At 41.7% G+C, this 24344-nt stretch overlaps 1 protein-coding gene across 1 annotated transcript in view; it reads right to left on the bottom strand.

The window, feature by feature from the left end:
* LOC126407344 (uncharacterized) overlaps nt 1–24344 on the bottom strand; it is a 63277-nt gene that overhangs the window by 23828 nt on the left and 15105 nt on the right. The window contains exons 4-7 of the mRNA XM_050072142.1: nt 23011–23214; nt 9515–9559; nt 7329–7451; nt 6647–6658 (exon numbers count right to left, since the gene is read on the bottom strand). Of these exons, the coding sequence (XP_049928099.1) occupies nt 6647–6658; nt 7329–7451; nt 9515–9559; nt 23011–23214 (384 nt within the window). The remainder of the gene's footprint in view (nt 1–6646; nt 6659–7328; nt 7452–9514; nt 9560–23010; nt 23215–24344) is intronic.

Raw genomic sequence — 24344 nt, 5'->3', positions numbered from 1 at the left:
AATCACACATGGAGACACCTCAGGTCAAGTTGTAGATCATTTCCCTCTGCCAAAGGGCGCAGCTTGGGTTTCACAGATGATATTAATATTTTGTATAGATGCTTCATACTATTTGTGTCTTTCCTACAAAGAGGTCTGTGCTGTATTGTCTCATTTTTTCTTTGTTGTTGAGATTTGGGAGGTGTGAGTGTCGACTCCTCTGTGACCTATCCTTACCCATAACACCTTTCTCTGTGTAGGCTTGTGATAGAGTGTAGATATTTGTCTGAACCAGTCCATCAGGTCTTGTGGTCATTTGAGTTCTCCTTGCAGTCATTTTGAGTCTCTCTGTGCTTGTTTTAAATCATTGTGAATCTTTTTGTGGACATTTTGAGTCATTTTCAATGTCTTTGTAGTTGTTGAGTCATTTGGAATCTCTATGTGATAGTTTTGAGTGTCTTTGTGGTCATTTTGGGTGTACTTGTGGTTGTTCAGGTCTCCTTGTGCACATTTCCAGTCTCTTTGTGATTGATCCAAGTCTCTTGGTGGTTGTTTGGGTTTTCCTTGTGGTCTTTTTGAATTTCTTTATGCTCGTTTTGAGTCATTTTGAGTCTCTTTATGCTCGTTTTGAGTCATTTTGAGTCTCTTTGTAGTTGTTTTGAGTCATTGTGAGTCTCTTTGTAGTTGCTCTGAGTGCAACTGGACAGAGAATCTCACCTGCATATGCATATTACTTTTCCTCCTCAACTGCCGGTCAGGCGTGTTTGCTCAACCAAAAAAAAAAACCCTTTGTTTTCAACCCTTTTAGGCTCATTGTGTCTGATAATATGTATACTGTGATAATGTGATACCGTGAAACCATGATATTTTCTGAGATAGTTATCATACCGTGAAAATTTCATATTGTTGCAAACCTAGTCAGCTCAGAGTTTGAGAGACAAAATAAATAACAGATATTAAAAAAAAAGCAGTTACCACCTCAACATTTTGATTGGCCTACATGCTGCTTTCTACTGTTTACTAACCTGTCTTCCGGCCGGTCAATGATGTCAAACATAACACACCAGAAAGAACACAGAAAGGCATACTCATCCACTGCAGAGCCATTAACACGCTCTGGTCTACTTTTCAGTGAGAAAACAGTGTATAGCCTATTTTAAGCAAGCGTTCCCGTGTTTAAAAAAAACTGAAAAATGAAACAACAACGCTGAAGTGCCAAAAACTGCAGTTCCTCTAATGGCCACTTGAGGCTGGCTCCAATAGTGAGTCAATCCCCATAGACCAACATGTTAAAAAGCCCAACTTTACAGCCGAAATAAACATGTTTACAGACTGGTATAGAAAACGTTTTGGTCTCTATAACTAGCTCCAACATTCATGACAACTGTACGGAGTTGAATTTTTATATAACTGACCTGTTTACATTTTATTAAGGCTAAGATCTATGCATAATTATGATCATGGCTGCTTTGAGTGAGAGACTGTCTGCAGATAGTGTTCTCGGCTTCTCAGTCAGATCCACCCCTCGCTCCTCCACAGCTCCACCCTCTCACCCAAATATGATCACTTCTATCTCCAAAAAACCAAGATGGTGATGGCAAAACACTATACTCAAGGCTTGATGTCTACGAACCAATGCGTGATGTCATGGTAGTTACATCCATTATGGTTATATTATTTTTCAAAGATCCATTGAGATTGAACTGGAATACAGTTTGATGCAGACTTAAAGGTTTGCATTATCTCTCAAGTACAGCACAACTTGACAAATATAACAGACAAAAAAATATTTTCTGTTAATTAATGCTCAAATGATAGAATGGAAACTCATGACCTGAAATATCTGCAGAGGAGTCAGCAGGAATGTAACGTATTCATGATTTATATGATAAATGTGTCGAATCATGCAGAATCACTGCTTTAACTGCTGGTGAACAAACATTCAGGAGAAACACAACAACGCTGCGTGTGACACATTCACACATTTGCAAACATGACGGACACCTGTCCGCCCCAGCAGGACGCTCCAGCCTCCATTAAACAGTCTGAGCTATCGTCCTCCAACAGATCCAGGAGGGGAGCACCGACAGTGACCCGGCACAAACTGGCAACTGCCTCCCAACAGTCGGCCCGGGTGCGGCGGGCATCTGTTGGCCCTTTGGTGGTTGAGGAGTGACAGGCAGAATGAGTTAGCGCTGCTCATCTGAAAGCAGCAGGGAAAAAGCACATCAAACAGGCGTAAATTTCACTCCTTCCGTTTTGATCAAGTGAAGCATGAAAAGGAGTGTAATACTCTCAAGTGGCGCGAGGGTTAGACCATTGATGTTGTTATTTCTGCATGGGGAGGTCCATGCAGCTAATGGGAGGGGGGGGAGGCGGCGCATTAGGAGAGGCCATATGGAGGGGTCCTTTTGCAAAAGCTCTTGAATAGGAAGCTTAGAGTCCCATAATGCCGTGTGAAATTCTACTTCTGGCATCGGCCAGGAGTTTTCAAAGCCGGCCTGCAACAGTTCGACCATATGTGCCGGTTTGAATGAGCGTCTCTTTTATTAGGTGTAGAATCACACTTTGACTTAACAATGAATCTGAAGAACATATGTTGGGACTCGAGCAGAGACGGAGCTCACAGAGCTGCTGTAAGGACGAAAAGAAAATCAAAGATCGATCCCAAACACCGTGTCCAGACGAGTGCCTCCCTGACTGGGTGAGCTGCCTAAATAAGGAGACTCGGACTTCATCCCCCTGTTGACTAATTTCCACATTCTCACTGCAAAACTGTGAAATCAGGTCTTTAAGAAAAAAGAAAGTAAAAGCACACACGGAGGAGCGAATAAAAGATCTGCTGGCTGATTGTGTGATGATCAGTTCCTCCCATCTGCTGAGGAGCCGCGCTGACTCCCTTCAGGCTGACTGTTTGCTCAAATATTAATTACCATGTAATTACAATATCATTACACATCCCCATTGTCTGGGCTGCTGGGCTGCTCAAATCACACCAGACCCTAATGAGCATGAATACTACATCCTGCTGCAGCGTCCGACCACTAATCATGGACGGATTATGAGACAATGGGCCCCCGGGCACAGACATGGAAAAGGTCCCCCATCCCTCCTTCACAAGAGCATGACCCTCCGACTGAGAGGGACGCAAAACAACCACAAAGAGACATTAAAGCACAGAGGAGACACAAAGAGACACAAAAACCACCACACAGAGACACAAGGAGACACAAATAGATATAAATAGACCACAAATAGACTCAAAACAATCACAAAGAGAGACAAAGGGATATAAAATGACCACACAGACTCAAAGTGACCACAAAGAGACACAAAGAGATATAAAATAACCACAAAGAGTCTCAGAAGAACCACAGAGACTCAAAGAGACTCAAAATGACCTCAAAGACACTCAAAACTACCACAAAAGGAAAAAAAACAGGATGACCATAAATGACTTGATGGTTGATCTGAATCTCTGGCAACTAAACTGACGATCGATTTGACACTCGGTTCAAGTTATTTTTTAATTAACAAAAGTCAAAATTCTCTGGTTTCTTCCTCCTGTGTAACAGTAAGCTGAATATCTTCGGGTTGGAAACACAGACTGTAAAAAATAATGGACATAGCTTCCATGACGTCACCCATTGGTTTGTGGACTCCTGATTTTGAGCCTCGAGTTCGGCACTTCAGCGTCTGCGTCTTGGTTTTTTGGAGCCAGAAGTGACCATATTTGGGCAAGAGGGTGGAGCTGTGGAGGAGCGAGGGGTGGATCTGACTGAGAAGCCAAGGATACTATCGGCAGACAGTCCGTCACTCAAAGCGCCCCGCCCTTGATCATGCGTAACTTTAACCTTTAATAAAATATAAACAGGTGGGTTATATAAAAATTCACCCCCCGTATAGTTGACATGAATATTCAAATTAGCTTTAGAGACCAAAACCGTTTTTTGTACCAGGCTGTAAACATGTTTGTTTCTGCTGTAAAGGTGGGCATTTTAACATGGGGGTCTGTGGGGATTGACTCATTCTTGGAGCCAGCCTCAAGTGGCTGTTAGAGGAACTGCAGTTGTTGGCACTTTACTTTTCAGCACCAGAGGTTGCCACTTGGTCGTGAACAAAACAAAACATTTGAGGACGTCATCTTGGCTTTAGGAAACAATGGTCGACATTTTCCACCATTATCTGACATTTTATAGACCAAACAGATGATCGAATAATCAAAAAATAACTGACAGATTAATCAAAAGTGAAATTAATCGTTAGTTGCAGCTCTAGCTCAACAGTCCCATCAGACAGAGGTCCAGGCCCTGGGGCCCCTCACCCATTAGGCCCCTTCGGACCTGTTTAGTAATCCCTCCATGCTACTAATATGAAGCTGCCGGCAGACGGCTGGTGAAAATGAAACAGGAGCGATGATAAAAATAACTGTTGGAGGTAGTTGTGTATGTAGGACAGTGTTTAGCATGGTGTCAGGTGTTTGGCTGCACAGAGCTGTCAGGCTGTCTGAAGGGACGACTACACGCCTCGCAAAGCAACACCGCCTTTCTGCTGCTTTTGTACACAAACATGCCAGAAAATTGGACGTCTGTGTGAATCCCATTTACATGAACTGCATTTTGCATTAACACCCCCGCCTCCCACCCCCCCCCCACCCACACACAGAAACACACACCTAACACACACACACCTCGCTTCAAAGAGCCGGCAGACGTCCGAACCTGCGACTCTTTCAGAGTGTTGTGGAGCCAGACAGGCAGGCAGACGGAGGTGAGGGAGCTGCACTCTGTGATATCAGTGCTGAGCTAATTGAGGCAGAAGTGAGTGTGTTGTTGTGTCCCGGTTGTTCTCCCGTGTTTAGATGATTAGTGTTAACTTACCCCCTTTCGTGTACGCCGACGTTCACATCACACGAGGTCGTCAGTCGAAGAGGAGTCGCAAACAGAAACAAAGAAAGAATACTTTAATTTCTCCTGGCTCCTTTTAGTGCAGCAACCTGTGTGTTCAGCGACAAAACACTACAATAATAATATTATTACCACTCTAACTCGTCATGTGGCCCGAACAGTTTCAATCAAGAAGCTTTAAAGTCTTTTCAGCACTTCAGCCCTTTTACTGACACTTATTTAAATATTATTGGGTGTAAATACGAAAAACCTTCAAATATTCCACCTCACCTTCTTCTTACACACTTAAGCCAGCATTGCAGTGTGGCGTCAGCTTTTCAAACAACCATAAAATATTCCAAATCATTCATACATTAACGGTATTATTCAACATTTAAAGTGAGCATTGCAGTGTAGCGTCAGCTTTTCAGCAACTCTCGAAATATTCAGCATTATGAGTGTCATTCAACTTTTCAATAACAATCATACTAATTAGACCACTTTCAACTTTTCAACTATTCCTATTACTTCACCTGGTTCTGACACATTAAAGCCAGCACTACAAGGTCGCGTAAGCTTTTCAAATAACCTTAAAATATTTCACATCCCTTATACATTAATGTTATTATTCAATGTTTGAAGCCAGCATTGCAGTGTAGCGCCAGCTTTTCGAATAACCGTAACATATTCCGCATTATGAATATCATTTGACTTTTCAATGACATTCATTCTAATTAGACCCCCTTCGACTTTTTCAACAATTCCTATCACTTTACCTTCTTCTTACACATTTGAGCAAGCAATGCAGTGTAACGTCAGACTTTCAAAAACCTTCAGATATTCCACGCTATTGGTATCATTCAACTAGTCAATAATATCCTTACACATTTAAAGTGAGCATCAGCTATTCAGCATTGACCATTCACACCCGCAGTTTCTTCAGAAATTGTATTTTTTTTAGTTTTATATTCATTCTTATTGTCAACAAATTCCCAGAGTGCTGTGTTTGATATGTTTGGGAAATCTGAGATTATGAGACTGAAATTTGAGGTTTCATAAGATCCAAAAACTGCATCTAAAAACCTGTTTAGGAACACAAGTTTACACATCGTTATATTTTCTATGCCAGAATTTGAATTCTTTAATAAACCCTGAATGTCATGCCTGCTTTTAGAGCTCAGTTAAGGTCCAGGTCTGTTTAAACAGGTGAGAGCAGCTGAGTCTGTGTGGGTCCAGACTCTCAGCTGGTCTGTTGGCATCACAGTGATTCACACATTTCACCATGTTCTATGTAAGAGTGTGTGTGAGGGCGTTTATCTGCTTCTCCTCCTGATAGGATTGGAGTTTATCTGATTCATCTTCCCCTCACACACCCCCGCCCCCTGTTCGTCCCTTTCATTCATTTCAATAAGGAGATTACTAACTGTGTTTACTGCTCTTTGAACATTTAATTTCCTTAAGCCAATTGTTTTGTCAAAGCACTCGGCTCTCTAAAGCCGTCTATCGAGTTTCGCCAAGCGGCCGTTGAGGACAGACTTAACCCAGACCTGATAGCTGTCACATTTATCTCCACATACACTACAGTGTAGAATCAGCTGTTATATGAGGTATTAATGACAGCTTTTCAATGCAAAGCAAGTAAATGACCAAAAAATATCAATCTTATCAGCTCAGTATAAACTGAGGGTCTAAAGCTGTTAAAATCTCTGAGCTAAATGTATTGCCTGAAAATTGACTTCATACAATGATAAGTAAATAAAACAGCATCATGTTTTACTTACAGAGACGAAATCCTGACGAGAGCAGAAAAGATAAAGCAAAGAGAAACAAGTTTCATTCATTCAGTTGGAGAGAGAACTTTTCTAATTTCTGATCATTCACAGTCAGACTGGCAGTCTGCAGCAGCCGCTCTGCGAGGCTGTCCTTACACACAGCGATGCTTTGAGCTAAATGCTAACAGCAGTATGCTAACATTAGCTAAGTAGCAGTAAGGTCGAAGTACAGCTGAGGCTGATGTCTTCAGGCTGTTGATCCACAGAGTCTTGGCTAAACCTTCAACACATTCTCACTCCCAACTCATCAAATACCAACACTTGGTCAGGGGCTGTAAACATTAAATTATGATGCACTAGGTACCCTCCTGCGTCGGTTTTGGATGTTCGGGGACGGTGTGTCAATTTGTGCTTCTTAAATGCATTGTATCTTTTCAAAATAAACTTACAACAAAGGCAAAAAAAGCATGTGGCTAGGTTAGTTATCAGCTCTGACCAAACAAATGTTAGGTTGGGGAGATTTGGGGGAGTTTGGGGAGTTTTTGGTGATTGTGTTGTGAAGGAATACGATGAGTTTTTCATTACAGAATACTTTTTTTAAAAAATGTACATTGAGTTGTCATCTACAGTTATACTTTACTGAGGGATATGTGAAGTTTGATGTAAATGATTTGAGAAGTTGTATCTGTACCTTCTTCAGGACGAGGCTGGGCTCCTGAGCGAGCAGCTGACGCTGAGCAGCCATGTTCCCCAGAGCTGAGCTCCTCAGCCAGTGCTTCTCCAGAGGATCCAGCTGCACCCTGTGGAACAGAGACTGGGAGGGAGGGGAGTGAAGAAGATGAGGAAAGTGAGGAAGGTGAGCTTTTTTTCCCAATGGTGATGGTATTAATGGTTATTTTACTGTTCTTCCTGGTTTGGTTTTGACTCATGAGGAGAACTCGTGTAGGTTCTGTATATGACATTCAGAGCATTAGTACAGAATCAAACACTTTTGTCTGTGTAAGAATAAAGTGGAGTAATGGCGTCCTGAGATTGAAGTCACACTCCCTCTGTGTGTGTTGTAATCTGAGCTTCTCTGTGGTTTGTTGTGTTAAACTGGACGAGTGCAGGACGGTAAAAGGCTAGTGGAGAATACCAGCAATGGTAATAGTAGACGGCACTGCTGGGGAGCTCCTTACCCTCCTAGCAGAGGACGAGATCAGTTGCCACAGGGATGTAAATGATTGTTATTATCATTATCATGTCATTGCCATGCCACACCTCTTTTGCCTCCATGATGCCGGCATGCTGTCTAAAATCACACAATGGAGCAGAATGATGCTGTCATTGTTTGGCTCTATGTAAAAATACAAAGGCGGCATAAAGACGGGATTTCGTATGCTCGGTCTAGTGTCTGCTGTCTGCCTTGTGATGTTGGAGTGATTCCTCTGCGGGTGAAGGTGCTTCACTTCATCATCACTCCACATCTTTGCATCCAGGTGAGTCCAGCTGCTTCCCTCAATCAGCTCTTCTCTTTCCCTCAGAGATGTATGACTGCAGATCTACCTCTGTCAGAGAAGTCAGTTATTCTGAGCGTTCAGTCGTAGACGTTTAAAACATTTGGATTCTGAGTCAACGTGTGAATCCATAATCCTGCTACTGTCCAGCACAAAGAAGCATATCACGAACCTTTCAGAGCCACCCTCCGGGCCAGCTGTTTGATACTCAAAAAAAGATTTTCAGTGGTGTATTCCTTTATGTGTCGGTATTTTCCACCACAAATCGCCGTCCTCGTTGCCCTCTAGCCGTGGCGGAGGCCGCCGTGCAGCAGGGCGGGGGTCCTGATGCCATTAGTGGTGTTTATTGGGCAGCAGGGTGCTGTGAAGCACCACCCAGGCCTTTAATCAGAGGCCTGCCGGGCCGTCCTCACTGTTTACCTGATACACCTCCATGTTAATTACACAGCCTGGACCAGACTCAGAGGGAGGCTGTCCTTCAGCCTGACAACACACACAGAGCTGAGATAGGGACGGTGTGTGTCCTCACAGAGACTGAGACACAACAGGAGACAGACTCGGTTAAAGGCTCAAACAGTGAACCTGACTGAGAGGATGAAACTACTTCCATCTCATATTCCTGTAGATTAAAACCAAACATTTAATCTGTGATTTATTTATAGGTCATATTTTACTAAACGGATGTTAACACTGAATCAAAGAGAAGATGGGAAAGCACAGAGCTCTTTGTAATGAAGATTATTTACATTATCCCAGAATAGCATTATTATTTTATAGTATAAACTAATGCATGTATGTATACAGTATACATAAAGTGAAAATAAAGTTTAAATCATCTAAATATTTGCAGCATTTCTTTGTCTTCCAACACATTAAACACATTAAATCTCTTTGTGTTCCGCTGGTCGGATGAAACAAAACATCCAAAGAAGTGTGACGAGTCCTTTTTTTTCTGTACAGACCAAATTAATCTGTTGAGAACATAATTAGCAGATTAATCAATAATAAAAATAATCATTAGTTGTAGCCTGATTTACAGAATATATTTCATTTTGGAAACTAAAACTATCAGCTCCAGTTCAAACCAGAGTTTCCCTGCTGGGTCCAGTCAGAGCGTATAGTGGGAGGCCGTCACAGCCAATAAGCAGCCAACGCTGCGTCCTGTCAGGGAGGAGGACGGCAGTGATTATGGGATATCGTCATGGGAACAGTGTGTGTGTATGGGGGGGGGGGGGGGGGGGGGGGGGGTAGTTTGTGTGGATGGCTCTCCACTGTTCAGCAAACACACCAACGCTGCAGGATGGCTGGGCACACGCACACACACACACACACACACAGAGTTTAATATTTCTCGTTTAGTTTTATTTTCTCGTGAACTCACCATGACAGAAGAAGCAGCAACGCTCCCAATATCGTCCTCCTCACTCTGAAACACAAACAACACAACTGTAAATATTAATAACGACTTAATTCTAGTTTCAACATTAAAATCAAACAAACAATAAAATCTGTGTTACTCTACAACTGGCTGAAAATATAACTCTAGATTATCAGACATTGATTGGTGGGAAGTAACTAAGTACAGCTACTTAAGTACAATTTTATGGTAAATGTAGTTTCTATTACCACTTTATTCTGAAAATATTCTGACATTATTTTAAAAATATTCCGATTTAATCCATAAATTCATTCATTCATTTTTGTTAATTCTGATTTAATTGTTAAAATATTCGGGCTTTTTCCTAAAAAAAATCCAACTTACTTCTCAAAATATTCTGACTTTATTCCCCAAATATTTCCACTTTATTTTCAAAATAATCCAACTTAATTCTCAAAATAATCTGACATTATTTTCAAAGTACTGCAACCTTGTTCCCAAATATTTCCACTGTGTATTCTCAAAATATTCCAGTTTTTCTGTCAAGAAAATTCTAATTTGATTCTAAAAATATTTCCTCTTAATTCTCAAAATATTACGACTTTGCTCTCAAAAAAATTCTGACTTTACTCTGAAAATATTCCAACTTTTTTTCAATATATTTCATCTTCTGTCTGGAAGTAAAACTATTTTTTTCCTGTAAGGCCTTTGACTTGTTTTTCCTCCATTTTTTTCCCTTTATCTTTCCAAATTTTGATTTTATTCTTTAAAAATAGCCCCAATAACCTGCTGTATGCTTTTCTAAATGTGCAGTTCATCGGCTGTACATCTTGTTCATCTAAGTTGAAACTGTAAATAGAATTAATTAATAAAACTGACACGAGATCAGCTGGAATAAATGTTTTCTCCTGTGTGCATTGAGTCATACAGTGTGTGTGTGTGTAAAGGAGGCCTCATGCATTAATAATCATCTTTGGGATAACTGAGCACTGAAACTCTCTTGTTGTGTAATTGTTTGCAGAGTGAATCATTATATAAGATGGTGCAGACGGAGAGTGAACCTCCCTGAAGGAGTGATACGGGCTCAAATCTAACGAATCCATTAAATCCCTAAAAAGACTGTTACAAGTCTCAAAGGCTCATAAAACACTCTTGAGAGAGGATGAAGCTGCTTTCATCTCTCAACCTGACATCTTTATTTACCGTCTCCTGTCACTGTGGCAGATTGGAGAGGTCTCCTCTCCACGTGTTAATGAGCGCCGTTCGATTATCTCATTTATTCTTTCATTCTCTGCAGTGGATACATGAATAAATCTGTTTCATGTTTCCTTTTTGACTCATTGTCTCACTGATTCTATCCTTTCAAGCTCTCTTCAATTCTCCATTAGCTGTTTGTGTGATTTCTCTCAACAGCAGAAAACAAAAGTACAGTAATCTACACATGTGAGCGTCACACAGAGGAATGTGGGAATTTTAAAATCCCCCAAACAGGCCTCAGTCTCCCCTGATTACTCTTATTAAAGAGTTTAATACAGTTTGAGCTCAGATCTGTGTCAGCAGGGATTTACAGAAAACAAATACTCTGCTGGTATCACCACAAAACTACCACCTCTCAAAACTCTACTGCTCACTGGTTTTAATTCAGATATACTGTACATATTTTCATTCTATATCTATGCTTCTTGATTTTTTGAGTGATTGTTTTTATTTTTTATTTAATTTTCTCTTGATCCTTGCACCAAAACACCAAAGCAAATTCCATTTTTGTGCAAATCTATGGCAAAAATCTGATCATTTGTTTAAATCTACAAGTCTGTGTTTAGTTTATTATACAAAATTATTTCTCTATTTGATGATAGATCTTTTTATTAACCTGTCTTTAATGGATGTTTCCACAAAGACTGTCTGATTCTGCTGAGTGCCACAGATAGAGGTGTGTATGTAAAACAAGTCTGACCTGGAACCAGGACGTCTGGATTCGTGTGTAAGATTTCTGAACAGGAAACAGGCCTTTTAATTCCCTGAACTGTTTCTTGACCTCAATGGTTATTAATTGCAGCTACAACACTAATGTCACATGCAAAGTGTTGATGCTCATATTTGATGTTCCTGAGCCAAAACACCTTCTGTTCTGTTCTGGTGTCACTGCTCCAGTTCATACAGAAAAGTGTTTTTTTGTGACACACCTCTGGAGTTATGGAAATATCTCGTGTTTAACTGGAGCAAAATCAAGTTATTTACAATTATTATACAATTATTATTTAGGGTTATTCAGGGTTAAAGTAAGGAACAGCCATCGGCAAATTAAAGCACAAGTGTTTAATGTTGACATCACGGATATTTTGCAAGTCGGGACCATATTAGTGGTTATGTCCTTGTTTTCTTACCGTATCCACATTTTTTCTAAGGTTTTGTCCAGGTGCTTTAAAAAAAGAGGGTGAAACAATGTACTCAATGTGTGAATATAGGTGAGAAACAAATCAGCACAGACAGAAATGTCTATTTAGCAGCTTACTGTGCATAAAAACACTTCTAGAAAACCTACATTTGTTAAAAAAAAGACTTTTTTTCCTCTTAAAAACAACATAGGAGCCATCTGTTTATCATGTATTTATCATGTATGTACAGTTACATGTGATAACATGAGTTTTAAAGTATTGTTGAGTACAAGGCCCATCAGCCTCGGGTGAGGTGGGCCAATCGCTGGCTCTTTAACTGGCTGGAAACTATAGGAAATGTGAGTGAGGTATGTTCCCTCAACACAGGCCCTGGTTGGCCATCAAGGCCAAAGCAACAGCACTGGAAGCTCCTATTGGCTCAAGTGAGGTGTCGATGGAAATGCCAGGAGCTCGCCTCCATTTTGAAGTGCTGTTCGGTTGGTTTGTTTACATGCAGGCCAGAGAAATTATGGATAATATGTATAGAAACGTGAGTGTTTGAAACAATGGACTAAATATTTCGTCTGGCGTATTGTGAGTGTGTGAGAAATGAAATGGGAGCTTTGTAGGCTGTGATTCCGTCTGGAAAATATGAATTTGTGGATTACGATAACGCTTTATTGGTGAGTTATAACTGTTAATTTGTGGGGTTTTGTCTGACAGAAGTGTTTATTGAGCCTGCTGTGGAGGCGATATCTTGAAATGGTCAGCATTAATGGCACCGTGAGTAGTGTAGTGTGTTTCAAAGGATACGTCATATGAGTAAAGGTTAAAGTTACTTTACTTGTATTTGAGTCGAGAGGAAGTGGATTCGAAAATTAATCCTTTTTAAATTCTCTGGCAAACATTTCACCATTTCAATAAAAAGTCTTGTAACAGAATGAAATTTAAAGACTGTTCTCCAAACTTCCTGAGACACACACACACACACACACACACACACACACACACACACACATTGTCCTCTGTGGCAAAGCGCTCCACGTCAGCTGAACACAAACACTGAGAATCATGGGTAATAAATGGTGAAAGTCTGCAGCCCTGCTTCGTCCCGTCCTCCCAGCACAGCAGGTAGAGACTCCTGGTGTTATGATGGACGTTCACTGACTGTGTGAAGCTCAGAGACGAGTGCTGGTTTGTTGGTGGGGAGGGAACATGAGTCCCCGGAGAAAGGAGGAGGAGGAGGAAGCTGCTCATTAGTAATCTAACAACACAAACACTCACTGAGGTGTTTCTCTAAATGATTACGACGCACTGCAGAGGTGAATTAAAGGTAAGAAAACAGAGAAATGAGGAGTAAACAAAAGCACTGTTGTTGTGTTCATGTTTGAAATGATAATATATGTTTATACAGAGTATATTAACATTGTAAAGTTGCTCGTTTTTGGCCGTTAAGGAATTTAAGATGAATATACCACAGAGTGTTTGTTGTAAAATCAAGATTTGAACAGTGGTTGAATCAGGTTTGATTAACGCACAGTCTGTAGTAAATGTGAACGTTTATGTCTGGCAGCAAATTAACATCCATTAACATCAAAATTCAAACGCTGTTCAATCTTCTGTATTCTGTGTGGTTCAGTTCTGCTAAGAGCTGATTTTTGGAGAACAAACTGATAAATGAGTTGTTTTTTCTTATTCTCATTTAGTTTTTGGATCAAAACACAGAAGCAAATTACAGCTGACATGATCAGTCAGTTGCTTTGAGCTAAGTGTCAACATGCTGACATTTAGCAGGTATCTAATCTTAGTTTAGCGTGTTAGCATGCTAACAGCTAATTATCAGTAAACACAGAGCCACATTTTCTTAACAGTTTCTTGGTCAAACATTCCTCCAAATGCTTTTGACAGGTCTAAAAAAGAAAATTCAAACCTGTTCTGAAAATTATAATAACAGACTTAAGTTTCGGACTCAGTGTGCAAACATGATTGACACAATATGAGTACGCATTTATTTTCAAATGTGCAACAAAAAATGGATTCAGTGTGCAAAGACCTTCAGCATATTAGCACAGGAAGAAGCCCCAAATATGGATAAGGCGAAGTGCTTTACTGAGCAAGTCCAGGTCCGATTTCTACTCCTGCTAGCTGCTAGTGACTGTTTGTCAAGTCAAGGTCAAAGGTCGAGGTCGGATCACACCACCACCAACGAACTGCTCCAGAATTAGTTTGGGACTGGGCCTATACCACTTCCTATAAAGGATATCTGTTCAGTTTGTTTAAGGCACAGTCACACGAGCAAAAATAACACTGGTGAATATTCACCTTGCGTTCACTCCTGTTTGTTTCAAGCAGTGGGGCAAATTTATTAGCATGTTTATTAGCAAGTGAACCAACATTCATTTGTTAACGTTAGGCTAACAAATATGACTATCACATCTGGGATCGGCCACATTCAGCACGAATATTGCCTCAGCAGGTGACAGTCACTACATTCGCCTGCATTTGCTCATGTGTGACTTTACCTTCAAGCAGGATTTATACTTTTGTGTTGAATCAACGCCATACCTACAGCGTAGGCTGTGTCGATGTAGTGCCTGTGACGCAGACCTCCTGTCTATTTCTGTAAGCTGAAACCATTTCCCTCAATGAAAATCAAGCTTTTATTAACTTTAGTTTCACAGATAAGAAACAATAAATTGTGAAGACAATAAAGCCTCCACTAAAATAACATTTTAAGTCTTGTGTGTGATTTATCCTGGCTTTATATGAGCAGAGGAAATCTCTGTTATGTGCTATGCTAATTTATTCAATGTAAAATGCCATAGGCTTGTGCTAATAACGTTAGCATGTTGTATTTGTTTGGAAAACGTGTTTAGTATAAGACAGTTGTTTTGTCAGTGAACCTTGTGAGTTGTAATGGAGCCGAATCTTGTACCGTTACCTTTATTAAATGTTGCTGTTGTCCCTGGTTTCATATGAGAAGAGGAAAAGTCTGCTAGCCGCTGGGCTAATTTATACAATGTAAATTGCCATAGGCTTGTNTGTACTTGTGTTTGAAATTGTCTCTATTAAGCCATGTTTAATGTGTGTTTAATGTGTGTTTTGAATCAACTAAACTTTACAGCACTTCACAGAAACCTCCGCTGCCAACTAGTGTTTTGGAGGTGTAACTGCAGAGTGACACAGACACACCACCGTACAAGTATAAATGCTCACAACAGTGTAGGCCATGTGCGAAGGCTACAACATAGGAAGCACAAGTATAAATCCACCTTCATTCTGCAGCTGAGTCGGACTGCTTTGCTCAGATCTGCACAAACAAATAGGACGAACCAAAGTCAGATTCAACCAGACAAAACCATGCAGGTTTCATCATGTGGGCGTCCTCTCAGGAGAAGAGAAACACTCAGAGTGGAATCTGTCTCCCTCTCTGTGTCTCTCTCTGTCTCCCCCTCTCATCCTCATCCTCACCCTCCTCCTCCTCCTCTCCCCCCCTAAAGCCTCTCGTAGCTTCAGCTCCTGAAAAAGGCAACAAGATAATAAAATCAACTGGTTCTGTGCAGAGGAGACATGAATGGGCTCCTGTTTCTTCCCTTTGCTCTCCGGAACAAAGTGGCCGTCCGTTAGCATAACAAAAGCCTTTCCCAGCCACTTCCACTCCTCCATCTATTCATCCTGTCAAAACACTGCCTCCCCCTCCTCCCCCTCCTCCCCCAGAGATCCTCTGACAGCTACAGAGGCAGGAGGAGAGCCTCCCACCTCTCATCACCATTTAGGAGCGGCCCTTTTGTATGCCAATTGCCCGTCCTAATTGGTGGCGTTTACAAGCCGCTCCGTCAAACCGGCGAGCGGTGAAATCCTGCAGAGGGAGGAGAGACAGAGAAAGAGAGGTGGAGGGTTTATAGGCCGGTCAGAGGACAAGCGAGACGCACCATTAAAAAGAGAAGAAGAAAAAGACACGACAGTGAATGACACAAACTGTGTCTGCTGACATTTTCATTTTGGTTGAATTAACCTTTTAAAGCTGAACTGTCTTTTGTTTGTTTGTCTCTTTCACATCAAGAGGAGATCAAGAGGAAATAAAAAAATATACTTGTAATTGTTCGTCTTTGTAACTTCCTGCCAGAATAAAAAGAGAAAGTGTTGACGAGACTAAATAATGTTTTATCAGCCGCCTCGTCTCATCTGTCTCAGCTCCTCTGATGAAGGTTATTAACAACATTAATGAGACCAAAAGACATTTCTGAAGAATTTACTACAAGAAAAGAAAAGATATTGATCCCTGGGGGTTAAATCACATACGTTACAGCAGAGACAAGAGGGAGGAAACCTGATTTAAATTACTGAAGATAAAATAATACATTTCAAAAATTAGAGGGGCGATATTAAAAAGCTATGTACAATATGTAAGAGGTGAAACACAAAGCCACTTTCTAAAAATATCTGTATTCAGAACTGTACAGATGTGTTTGTGGCTCAAACCTGGAAGTTGTTGAATTTCCAGTTTTTTCTTTATCATATTTTAATCATGTTTCAAAAGTAATCAAATAATTTGATTAGTAGGGAGAGAAAGGCACTTAAATTACATCGTTTTAAAAACAGGAGTTTGTTGATGCAGTGGAGGTCCAAAAGAAAATAAAGTTAATTTGATTTGAATTCAGCTGCAATATTAAAGTGACGAACACATGAATGCATCACTAATAATCACGGTACTTAAAATATATTTTGATGCAAATGCATTTGCACTTTTATAATTAGTGCTTCTACTTTTGGAACTTTGAGTGTATTTCGATGCAGGTACTTTTGTACTTTTGAATGCAGTACTTTCAGTACTTAAAAGTTCACACACTGTACTACAAGCTTGCAGCAATTGTAACTGTGCAGTATTTCGATTTCAAGGCCAGGACACACCAAACAGACATCAGAGAACTAGCAGCAACAAAAGCTGACTGTTGCATGGCCTTATGTCGCCTGTATCTCCGGCAAAAATCTGCACCTGAACACATCGCAAAGTCTACATCCAGCTGCCAACTAACGGGTACGTTCTGCACCATCATGAGAGGAAGTTACTCGCCATACAGGCAGGCAGCGGTAGTCTGGGTTCAATGTTAAAAAAGGGAAACCTGAAGACCGACAGGACAGATCCAAGATGCTAATTAGCCAGTTAGCACATTAACAACACAACCTGATGCCGAAAGAACACTTTTCTGACTTTGTCACATTTTGTCACTTGGTCATAGTCTTTCCATGTGGACATTTGATGGGCAAGGTAGTCTTGGTGCATTTGCTGTATCAACTTCATCCTGTTACATGCCTAGTGTCTTTTCATTATAAACTTCCATTTTCACAGGAAATGTACAGTTTGCATACAGTCTCTTTCAAAATAAATGCACTATGTTGGTACAACACCACGATATGACGTTTTTTTCCTTCAAAAACAAACACACGTGGCTACGTCCAGCCAACACATGCATGTGATTGGGTTTAGAAAAACATTACAGGGTTTGGCTTTGCAATCATACGAGACGCAAACACTGGCCTCCTGAGTGAAAGTCAGTGATTGTTGGACCCATCCACCACCCGTCCCTACCCGCCCTACTTGGATTTTCACCCCCTTAACTTATGTTGTTGCCCGCGTTTCCCCCTGACACCATCAAGCGTCATTACACACTGATGGCACTCGGACACGTATCATGCTGATGTGAAAGGACAGCTTTTATCATTGGCGTCTGATGTGAAAGTCACTGCCCAAGCTCTGATATTCAACGACTTTGGAAGGAGACCTGGTTGGCTAAGGAGCTCAACGGCTAAAAAAGCTCTTACCTCCTCTTGTCTTTGACACCAAATCATGCTGAATTGGCTGGTAAAAAGCCGATACGGGTCGACTAGTGCCAAAGGTGCAGGACGCACTGTGAAGACCGGGGCGATAGACACTCACCGACAGCCTGACATTGACCAACGGCCAACCTTTGGTCTTTACAGAGATCTTCTTCAGCAGCTGCAGAAGTTCTTTGGCTGTTTATACAACTTGTTTGTCCACAGGCATTTTACTTGTCACAGAGTTTTCCTATATTTAAGTATTACTACTTTACTAAACCACAAGATCTGAGCACCTCTCCCACTGCTGGCCATACAGTAGTATTGTTATATCGTCATATAAGTGATAAACTTGTGTTATAAACCACGTCTTCCTGCTGCTCCATTTCATACTGCAGAATATAAATAACACTAGAGTTTAATTTCATGTTGTTGTATCGGTTAAGCGTCTTCAGTTAATTGTCTGAGGCGTTTCCACGGAGAGCACCTGCAGCCATAAATGATTTATTATTACAATGAGGCAGAAACCCATGAGGGCGGGACTTCCCCTTTAATTACAGCAGCCTGCAGTCACGACTCAGCGAGTCTGTCTGAAAATTAAATGTTCCTAAACAGTCCAGTGAGACGGATAGAAACGTATTAAACACTGTGATGAAGTGTGCTTCACTGACGCATGACTAAGCTTTATTACTGAGAGGAACTCCTTAATCCTGCTCAGTGTATGAATTCACTGCAGAGTGATGAAGGTGGCACTTTTATTTATTAGTTATTATGTCGGAAGAAATGGATATCATATCACACATACCTGTTTAATCCATGTGTGTGTGTCACATGTGAGGACTGTGCTTCTTGAGAGGCTCATTGATACTGAGGTGTTCTAACTTTATTTTGATGCTCTGAACACAACTTGTATTCGTACTTCAACAACATACAGTGAGTTATTATTTCTGATCTGCAGCCTCACAGAGTTTAAAACCACTGATGGTGCTCCAATGAGTGGGTCCCTGTGTGGTGTGATTACGTGCACAAACATGCAGACGACACAATGGTTTCACGCTGTTTCACCAATCATCAGTTAGTGACAGCAACACGCCAACAAATGCCTCATTTCCACAGCATAGTTCAGCTCGACTCGACTCACTTTTTGGTATCTGGTTTGGTTTGGTTTCTTTATATCCTTCTCCACTGCAGCGAGAATCCCCTCATGGTGGGTGGGACTTTCAGCTGATTGCCATAGCAACACCAAGTAAAACTGCTGTGACATAATCTTTAACACAACAATCGCTGAATCGTTTCATTGGCACATCTGTACGTTGTACTGTACAGACTGTACAACGAAGTGTGCACCACAGTGCACTGTGTGATACATGACATCATTTGTGGTGTACAATGTAGCTTTCTGCATAGTGCAGACGTGGACGACGTGCAGTTCACTGTAGTATACGTGGTGAACAGCGCAGTGCACATAGTAAACTACGTAGTTATGCATGCCATTGTGTACGTCGTACTGTAAAGCGTAGTGTACGTAGTAGTGAATATTGCACTATACAGCACAGTGTACATAGTGGAAGATGTAGTTTATGTTGTAGTGTACATAGTGTATGACGAAGTGCACATAGCAGTGTACATTGTACTTATGCCATGGTGTACGTAATGTATGGTGTAGTGTACATACAGTACATAGGAGTGTACGTAGTGTACATAGTGTACAGCGTACTGAACAGCATAGTCAATCAATCAATCAATTTTATTTATAAAGCCCAATATCACAAATCACAATTTGCCTCACAGGGCTTTACAGCATACGACATCCCTCTGTCCTTAGGACCCTCACAGCGGATAAGGAAAAACTCCCCAAAAAAAACCCTTACCCCCCCCAAAAAACTTTAACGGGAAAAAAATGGTAGAGCAACTGAGGAGGGATCCGTCGTCCAGGACGGACAGACGTGCAATAGATGCCATACAGAACAGCTCATTGTACTGTACGCCAGAATGTATGTAATAAATGGCGTGGTGCATGTTGTGCTGTATGCTTTAGTGTGGGTAGTATATGGCATAGTGTATGCAGTCGTGTACGCTGTTGTGCGCTGTTGTGCGCAGCGTAGTGTGCTTAGCAATGTATGTTGTGCTTATGCCATAGTGTACGTAGTGTATGGTCTAGTGTATGGTGTAGTGTACATAGAGTACATAGTAGTGTACATAATAGTGGATGTTGTACTGTACAGTATTGTGTACGTGGTGTAGTGTACACAGTGTACACAGTGTACAGCATACTGAACAGGGTAGTGTACGTAATATATGGTGTAGTGCACGTAGTAGTGTACATTGTACTGTACGCTGTGTTGAACATAGTGTGCAGCGTAGTTTTGCGTGCTGCCATTTCTTAAAATCTGGGCTGAATTAATAAAAAAAATCGAACTGGGTAAATAAAGTGTGACGTCAGTGATGAAGGTCAAAAGTCTCCATCATTGAGACAGGTTGATATAACACCTGTAAAATGTTACACTCAGAATGTGTCTGGTTCAGTTAAAGGATCTGTATTGAGACTGGTTATGCTTAAAAATGATCTAATCTAAAAGCCTCAAAGATCCAGTGTAATAACTGATGACAAATTCACAACCCAAGGTGCACTTCTATTGGAGGTTTCAGCTGTAACTCAACACTTACTATCTCATAACTGAAGCTCTGTTTTTGGTCACGTGATGACACCTGAGTACTCTTTTGCTAAAGAAAGCTGCTGCATGTGGTGGAAACCATCAGAAAAGATTGTTTAAGTGAACGCTGAATTTAGTTTCGTCACTGACGAAAGGTTGACATTTGGTTGGAGAAGTGATCAAACTCCACCCTCACCTACGTTACACATCTATGAGCAAGTGTCCTTCGTGTAAGTGTTTCTTGTTTTAACACAGTGAGGGTCACATTTTTAAAAATCACTGCATCTCACTGAACTTTTTGATTTAATCATTTATTTCATTGTATTTGTGTCTGATAATCTTTTTTATTCCCTTTAATCTGTTTCCTCTGTTACTGCTATCGTTATTATTTCTCATGTTCATTAATCTCAAATTCATGTACACTGTCTTATTACCAGCTGAACACACCTGTAGGAAAGGTGGTGTCCACATAAATTTAGATTTTTGAAACAAACGGACACCTTTAAATGATGCCTGTGATACGATGATGACACAGGCAGAACAACAGCTGTCAGATGAGGTCTGGTGCTTCAGGCCTTCTGCTGATGTAAGTAATGAAAATTCTTGCACACATTAACATATTAATTGAGATTTTCCAACAATCCTGTTTTTCCGATGGATGCATTCAGATGAGTCTTTGAGTCGGAGAGCGCGGAGAGATAAGCACTGTGCAGGTCTCGTCTCAACCCCGGACCCTCCGGTTTGTCTAATCTGCCCTCTCATTCACAGCCGCCGCCGTCTGATTGTTTGAGAAATGAAAAAGCCATTTTGGATCGGGCGCCGCTCTGAAAGGAGTCGCCTGTTCGGCAGCGTGGCCCTCGTTGTCAGAGCCTCCGAGGGGTCACCGGAGGTCAAAGGAATTATGATTACGCCGCAGCCTGTGCGCTCATTCTTGAGGCTCCATATTCCCCCGGTGACCCCTCCATAAAGAGGCTGATGATGGAACTCGATAGCTCTGCAGAGGAACATGAATGTTTTGTTAAGAGGGGAGTATCGCTGTTGTTCAGATCAGGAGGTTCATCTCGACAAGATGGAGGTCCTTTCTTTTATTTCTTTTTAGAGAGCTTCACTGATTCCTGACAAAATGTGGATTAAAATCTTTTTCACACCTGAGACTGAGACTCAGTGAGCAGAGGGACAGATGGAGCTAAACGTGACACAACAGATGTACAGTACAGTTATGATATATTTGACACCAATTAGGTGTGAAACAACTGAATTTCTAAAAGCTAATTCACAATCGTTAGAGATGCACGTTATATATTGTCCAATATATTGTCTGATAATGGGACATTTTTCTTATTATGTATTATTTTGCTAATCAAAATTACAGCAAGGAAGTTCAAGTATCTCGGGGTCTTGTTCACGAGTGAGGGTAGAATGGAGTGTGAGATGGATCGGTGGTTTGGTGCGGCATCTGCAGTGATGAATGCTGCACCAGTGAAGAGGGAGCTGAGCCGGAAGGCGAAGCTTTCGATTTACTGGTCCATCTACATCCCAACCCTCACCTATGGTCATGAAGTTGAAATAAGTTTCCTCCAAAGGGTGGTTGGGCTCAGCCTTACAGATAGGGTAAGGAGCTCGGACATCCAGAGGGAGCTCGGTGTAGAGGCGCTGCTCCTTCGCATGGTTCAGGCATCTGATCAAGATCCTCCGGGCAGACCCAGAACACTAGAGGGACTACTTATCTCATCTGACCAAGGAGCTCCTTAAGAATCCCCCAGGAGGAGCTGGAAAGCATTGCTCAGGAGAGGAATGTCTGGGGTGCTTTGCCTTTCCTGCTGCTCCCACATCCCCGCCCCGGATAAGCGATTGAAAATAGATGGATTAAAATTGTAGCTGATAAATGGCGCTGATAATAGGAAACCAAACTGATTTCACTGACGAACAAGGAAGGCATCTACACACCTAAACACAGTGAGTAGCGGTACACATTTAAAGTTGGTTTGTAAGCCACCAGTAAACACAGTGAAGAAGAACGGCCGCTGCAGGCTTACTAGATGGACTAGAGAGCAAAACAGGTCCCGGTGTGGATGTCTTTCTCAGTTCCAGAGGAAGACAACATGATGGTGCTGACGGTCTGATCCCCAACCGCCACCCGACACCCCACACCCCACCAGATCATCAAAGTTCCTGTAGTTGTTGAAGCACTGTGTCCAGAGCGTTAGCATGAGCTAGTTAGCAGCAGCGGCTCACATCCAACACCAACCGTTAAAACGGCTCCAAGACATTCACACCAAACAGGCTCAGCTCTGTTGTTAGACCCATTAATAACCACTAGCCGTGTGATGCTACAGTTAGCCATTAATTTGTATCGTTACTTGGCGACCCAGTTTGGAGCATAGCGGTGAGACCGTTATCCTACCGTGAAAATCTCATACCGTTGTCACCCTATCATATCTGTTATCAGCCATGAGAAGCTGGTAATGATCATTTATCGTATCGGTTGAAATGATCCATATCCTGCATCCCTATCAAAAATCATGATATCCAACAAGAAACAGTTATCTCTAAAGCTGCACCACCAGAGAAGGTAAGGGGGGGAAGGTTTGTCGGACAACCTTGTACACGTGAAACTTTGGGAGAACAGGTTAGTCGTTCTGTCACTCACCGTCCTGGAGACCAGAGACAAGGAGTCGCTCCTCAGAGAAAGGAGGTCGGAGCAGGCCATGTCTCCTCCGTCACTGCTGGAGCTCAGACTGGGCTCTGTGGGGCTCACTGGGATCACCAGGTCTGTAGGTCTCTGTGCTTTCTCTGCTGGTTCTACTGGAGTCTCTGCTGGTGTCACTGGGGCAGCGGATACTGGTCGCACAGACTGGAAAACACACAAGAAAACCATGAAACTGTGTCTCAGTGACAACTAAAAGCTCCAGACTAATGTTTTTTATTTCATGGAATAAAATCATGTTAATGAGTATTTAACAACACATAGTATCTGCAGCTGAGATGCTCCTGAGGCAGAACATATATTTAAAGATAATGTTTCATACTCCGTACTTGGGACTGTAAGGATCCTGCTGACTGTTGTTGGGAAACATCTTGAAACTCTTGGCATCATGGCGGAGCCACATACATGTGAAAAAATAGCTTTTGCTGTCACCTCCACATCACTGTGTACGTGGTGTGATGAGATGGATCTGTGTGGACGTCTGCTGTGAATTTAACCCTCAAATTAGTTGAACTTTGACCCAGGCTGCTCTGAGCCTTGTGGGCTCAGTCAATCACTGTTGACCTGCTTGAACTAAAAGTTGAACCTGATAGAGTCCCCTTTAGTAACATTACAGCAGCACCACGTGACCCTTGTTCTTCTGCTGTAATGAGAAATACACTCGCTGGCCACTTTATTAGGTACACCTTGCCATTCTGATGCTCAGTTTGAACTTCAGCAGGTCGTCTTCACCATGTCTACATGCCTACATGCATTGAGTTGCTGCCACGTGATTGGCCATTTGTGTTAATGTGTAGTTGAACAGGTGTACCTAATAACGTGGCCGGTGAGTGCATGTCTTTAGTACAAAGCATAAAAACCTTTTGTGATATTTATATTTCTGGTGTCTCCACGCAGGTTTTTTTCATGAGGATGGAAACACACTTATAAATGTTATTTTAAGATCCTGAAGTGATTTTTAAACCCGTTCAGCCTGATTCTGTTCACTGTGTCTCCATCACAATGAGGCTGATGAAATAAACACACCTGTCCTACCTGCTGTACGGAGTGAAACCCTGCGCAGGAACAGTCCCAACACAAACAGTGTGAACCACCAACGCTCATCACTTCCAATCTTCACTCATGTCCCTCAAAGTGCTCCGATGTGCCGCTGAATTAACATATGAGAGAGTGTTTACAACTCAACAAAATGTCCGCCTGCCTCCCTAAAAGTGGCGTTCATCTTCACACGAGGCGAACACGGCGAGGCGGCCGCTGTCGGCCTGTTGACTACAATT

The sequence above is a fragment of the Epinephelus moara genome, chromosome 20 (genome assembly GCF_006386435.1).
Source record: "Epinephelus moara isolate mb chromosome 20, YSFRI_EMoa_1.0, whole genome shotgun sequence".
Lineage (NCBI taxonomy): Eukaryota > Metazoa > Chordata > Actinopteri > Perciformes > Serranidae > Epinephelus > Epinephelus moara.
The sequence above is the reverse complement of the archived record's forward strand: the minus strand, read 5'-3'. Positions and strand labels throughout refer to the sequence as shown.